The sequence below is a fragment of the Vigna unguiculata genome, chromosome 5 (genome assembly GCF_004118075.2).
Source record: "Vigna unguiculata cultivar IT97K-499-35 chromosome 5, ASM411807v1, whole genome shotgun sequence".
Taxonomy (NCBI): Eukaryota; Viridiplantae; Streptophyta; class Magnoliopsida; order Fabales; family Fabaceae; genus Vigna; species Vigna unguiculata.
In genome coordinates this window covers 24,980,503-24,985,526 of record NC_040283.1, presented here as the reverse complement: position 1 = coordinate 24,985,526, position 5,024 = coordinate 24,980,503, and the positions used below count along the sequence as shown (strand labels likewise).

The window sequence follows — 5,024 nt, the reverse complement described above, 5'->3', positions numbered from 1 at the left end:
TTTAATATCTATATTGAAGTACTATATTGTTCATTCGTTCATTCCTAAAATTTATGAATCAAAATCTATCAAATTTTAAACATAAATAAATTCCAATTTTGTGTCAAATTAAAATCATAATTCACCCTTTTTAAACCTATCCTACCACATGCTGTAAGATTGACTTAAAAAGTCAAATTTTTAAGATGAATCTTGTAATATAGAATGAAGCTAGGTTTTTATTTTGAAATTCTTTCGTGTGTTTTTCATTTTAAAACAGTCCTTTGCGTGTGTGTTTTCGGTTTGAAAAATTGGGCATGATGAAAAATGTTAAGAAAATAGAAGTAAACAAGTGACGAGAAGCTTTGTTCTTGAATTTCATGCATTTGGGAGGTTCTTAGAGCAGTTTATGATGGACAATTACAAGCGTTGATGAATGTAGATGATAGAGTAGCATCATTTTATACAAAGGAAAGAAGGAAAGAAGCATGGAGAAAAACAACACAAGTAAAAGATGGAAATTAGTTCAAATGAGAAAACAGACAATAAGATCAAAAGAAATCAATATCTAAATAGTTACCAGAAGGCTTCACTCCAGGAACCTTTTCAGCTGCTGCAAGTGCTTTCATGGCCTGTCTGGGAACCTCTGGGGGATTTGCACATCGGATCAGTGCCCAGTTAACATTATGAAAAAATGGATGTTGTTTTATCTCTGTGGCTCCACGTCTGTAAGCAAGCCGATTCTGAGGTTCTTTCACAAGTAAACCTCTGATCAAGTCCCTGGCAGCAAAGCTCACAGAGGGAGAATCTGGAAATTTCAAGGGCTGGCCAACAACATTGAACAGCGTTGCACGGTTCGCAGACCCTTTGAACGGCGTTCTTCCGAACAACAGCTCGTACAAGAATATCCCAAATGTCCACCAGTCCACAGCACTGCCATGTCCTTCACCTTTGATGATTTCAGGTGCCAGGTACTCGTGTGTTCCCACAAAGGACATTGATCTAGCATTGGTGGGTTCGGCAATGAGCTCCGGAAGAGGGGTCACCTGATTCTGCACATCATTCTTTGGCTTCAACTTTTTTTCTTTCTTGGATTTGCCTGAGAGAAATCGTGGTGTGAAACATGATGGTTGAATGCAGTCTGGCTGAATTACACAACTTGGCTCAATGCACGCAGGCTGAATGCAGTATCCTGAGCTTTTTGTTTCCAATGTAGAGTTTGATGACTTCACCAGAGTTGGACTTACGGCACACCTTAGAGACAGATCAAAATCTGAAAGCATTATATGTCCATCTTCTCTCACCAACACATTCTCAGGCTTCAGATCTCTGTAGATGACTCCAAGCATGTGCAAGTACTCCAAGGCAAGGAGAACTTCTGCCACATAAAACCTGCACGGTACAGATTAATCAAATGACATAATCAATTTTAGTTATTCACGAAGAAAAAATGAAAAACAGAATTTTAACATTCTATAACATGGAAAGAACACCTAGAAAAGATATTAGAGAAAGGCAAGTCAGGTAACAATCACAAGCATTGGAAGTGTCAAGAAAATAGAGATTGAAACTTGATTGTGGGAAAAGGTGGAAGTAGTAAAGTAAAAGTAATTATGCAGGCAGAAAAAGAAACGGTCCAGTGTGCAGCAGGCTAGCGTATTTTTACAATTTTTGGCAGAAATCCACAAAGAGACTTGAAAAAAGCTTGGAAGGTTTTAAAACAATAAAGGGAGTGGAAAAGAATAAAGCTTGGGCCATGTTTTGATAAATATAAGGATTTTCTCCTGGTCCTTCAACAGCAATGGATAGTAACTAGAGTGTTTTGTGACAGTCCAGCTTTTCATTTATATGTTAAAAATCTCAGCCAGGCTCCCTTATTCTTGTAGAGAAAGACAGAGATTTTCTAAAATGATACAGTTTTCATACTGGTTCTACAGATAGAAAACTTGATTCCATGACTCCAAGGAAGGAAAATACAATTATCTAATGTCTCTGCATGTTGTATGTGGATAGAACTGATGTTGCAAGCAAGGAAAATGAAATGGCTAACCTGGCAGCAATCTCAGAAAAATACTTCCCAGGTTGTCTTTGCCTGAGTGCATGCAAGTCCCCACCAGGGCAAAACTCCATTACCAAGCAGGAAAACGTCTCTGTCTCAAAGTGTGTGTACAATGTGGGTAGAAATGGATGATCTAGAGACTGCAGTATCTCTCTCTCTGTCTGAGACCTAACAAGCTTCTTGCGACTTGCCAATTCAGTTTTGTTCATTACTTTCATTGCAAAACAAGTCCTAGTGCCACTTAGTTCAGCTAGATATACACTTCCTATGTCTCCACATCCCAATTTCTTCAACAACCTGAAATGTCTCATTTCCAACAACCCATCACGGGCTCGAATGGCTTGAATTGCTTCCCATCTTATATCATTTGCCTTGTGAGGCTTATACAAAGCACTGCTCAGACTACTAGTGCTGCTCTCATCACTAACGTCACTTCCAGTGCTGCCTCTACAGATGCTGGTTTTCCTGCTCTCGTTAAATTCACAGGAATTGGTAACTTCTCCACTTTCAACTGACTTATCAACACTAACACATTCACTGGCTCCAGTGTTGCCAAAGCTTTCCTTGGCTTCTGAATAGAAACTATTCTGAGGACTTGGACAAAAGGTAATCTCTGATTCAGAGTTGCCTTTAGACGAATCACAATTCTTGGAAGCATTTAACGGTTGCTTGATACTTAACTTAGTTTCCATTTTGGAGATATTCTTTCCTAAACAACTTTCAACAGCTTTATTCAGGCTCACATACTCAGATTTTCCATTTGTGTTATATTGCTGCTTCTCCATATTCTGCATTCCATAGTTATGCTGACTGGATGATGCCCCATGATTTCTTGATGTGCTTAACGGTGGCCGAGATGGCCGGGGAATCCCTGATGTTGAAGGAGGATCATGATCTACCACAGAAACTGAATTCTCAACTTCTGCTAAAGAATCCAATCCATTAACAGGCGAACCCATTAAGAAATCCTTGATGAGCTGCAAAATCCAACTCAACGCAGTGAATTACTGAGATTTACTCATTTGAAAGGCATAGAAACAAAAACAACCACTTACAAAAAATCCCTTCTACCACTTTCTTACTCTAAAGAAATAACACAGGTCAAAAATAGAAAGAAAATTAAAACGATGCAGAGTGATATTCAAACGACCAGATAAAGAAAAGTATAAGAAACTTTGCAAGGGACCTATTTTAGATACACATACTAGAACACCACCCAACTGAACGGAATCCATTAGAAAGAAAACGGCTGAACCCAAACGCAAAGCATCAAATCAAATTCAGTCTTTCAACCCAAAAGAAAGAAAAGCATCAAGGAAACTCTCAAAGGCTTCCAGATATCAAAATTTCTTTCACAAAACTCACCAAGAAATCGAGTTCCTCCTTGATCAACACCACACAAACCAGAACCATAACATCGCAAAACCAACAACCCCTTTGTTTTTTATTGCAAAAATGCATTAACTTATAACAGCGCCCAAGTTAAAGTTTTTGTTTTTGTATCCATTAGAAGCCACCTTCAGCTTTTCTTTTGTTACACTACAGGAACAGTGATTTAAAGCCACCCCATAAAGAAAGGCAGCAAAAGGGTATGAGTAGAAAAAAGAAATAAACAAATAATCGAGAACAACATGCATACCTGATCAAAGCAGAAAAATGGCAATGAAATTGGATAGCAAGAAACCTTGTTCCATGGCTATGGATTCCACAAGCTCTGTGTGAGTTTGCTCTAAACAAAGCGAAACTACACTCCAAGAAAGTGAAGCAACTTTGGTGTGCCTTTCTGCAACTCTGAAGAGCCTCAGATCCAATCGAAAAATAAAGGGACAAGACAAATGAAAACTGTAACAATAATTACAGCGATATTAATAATAATATGTTGTTTTAAGTTTTTAGTTTTTCTTTTTCTTTTCTTTTTTGCTTTTCTGTTAGTTTTTTGGGGATGATGCAGGGCGTGGCTTTGTGGAGTGGGAATTGCAGAAAACGAAGCCAACCTCACAAGCAAAGCTAACCAATTAAAATAATTGAGTGCAGTTCCTTATCTTAATGGTTATGTATGTGTTCCCTCTAAAAGAAACCCAACCTTGTATAGTTTCTTGTTCTTGTTTTCTCAAAATTTAATGCATTTTTTTTAGAGCATATATTGTGAGAAGGGAAATGGGTTGGAACTGCCGTGGGAAACTTTCATTCTCAACTTAAGAGGCACTTCTTCCAATTTTTTTTATTAGTCTGATATGCTTTTAATTTTTATAAATATTATGATTTACTGAGATCTCTTAAGTTTAAACAATCATTGGCTTTAATATTTTGTATAATTTACAGATTTTCGAAGTGTTCAATTCTTTTTTTAGCTACATTCATTTAATAACGTTCTATGATAAGAATAATTATTGATGTGATATGAATCGAAATGCATTTTATATTACTGTTTCTATATATTATATTATATAACTGATAAGTGGTAATAATTATTTTAAAAAAATTATAATTTATTCAAATTAAATGATAAAAATTACATAACGCCATATCTCTAAACATTTTTTTTCTGTTGCTCTCAACTTTTTGAGGTTGTTTTTCTTCCTTGTTTGCTGTATATGTTTTTCATGCTTTTTCTTGCTTGAGTGTTCTGTAAAGTGGTAGGTACTGTTATTAATTATAAATTCTGATAAAATCGTTTTCTAATATTTTTAATGAATAATAAATACCTTCTCTTCAGTTATTATATTAAACGATTTTGTGAAATAGATTAAATTTGATTTGAATAATATTTTACAGAATATTCTTGTGATATTAGGCTCATGTATGCTTTAGAAAAGCCTATATGCACAATATTTAACTGAATAATATCTTGGATTTTCTTTTCTTATTTGGTTATGAATCCGGAAGTGCAGTGGCATTTTAAGAGAGCAAGGTTGAACAAGGAACTCATTCAATTGTATGTTCCAATAACTATCCCTTGAGCAACATTACAAGATAAAAGAAAATA

The 5,024-nt window shown here is 35.9% G+C and overlaps 1 protein-coding gene across 2 annotated transcripts; it reads right to left on the bottom strand.

The window, feature by feature from the left end:
* Window positions 1-332: 332 nt before the first annotated feature.
* On the bottom strand, window positions 333-4,106 carry LOC114185153 (protein kinase PVPK-1-like). Of its 2 annotated transcripts, none has more exons than XM_028072707.1 (3): window positions 3,404-3,516; window positions 2,030-3,015; window positions 333-1,371 (listed from the first exon to the last, which is right to left on the bottom strand). In XM_028072707.1, exons 1-3 carry the CDS (start codon window positions 3,497-3,499, stop codon window positions 531-533), a joined length of 1,923 nt encoding a protein of 640 aa, XP_027928508.1. In that variant the 5' UTR covers window positions 3,500-3,516; the 3' UTR covers window positions 333-530. The 2 variants fall into 2 exon arrangements, with proteins under 2 accessions (XP_027928508.1, XP_027928509.1); XM_028072708.1 differs by lacking the exon at window positions 3,404-3,516 and adding an exon at window positions 3,678-4,106 and having other exon boundaries at window positions 531-1,371.
* Between the last annotated feature and the right edge of the window lie 918 nt (window positions 4,107-5,024).

Bases quoted from the DNA above. Each gene is read 5' to 3' on its own strand.
- LOC114185153 (XM_028072707.1), bottom strand. From the start codon at position 3,499: ATGCATTTTTGCAATAAAAAACAAAGGGGTTGTTGGTTTTGCGATGTT. The intron at 3,016-3,403 runs GTGAGTTTTGTG...TGGATTTTGCAG, and splicing joins AGGAGGAACTCGATTTCTTG to CTCATCAAGGATTTCTTAAT. The intron at 1,372-2,029 runs GTTAGCCATTTC...TGTACCGTGCAG, and splicing joins TTTTCTGAGATTGCTGCCAG to GTTTTATGTGGCAGAAGTTC.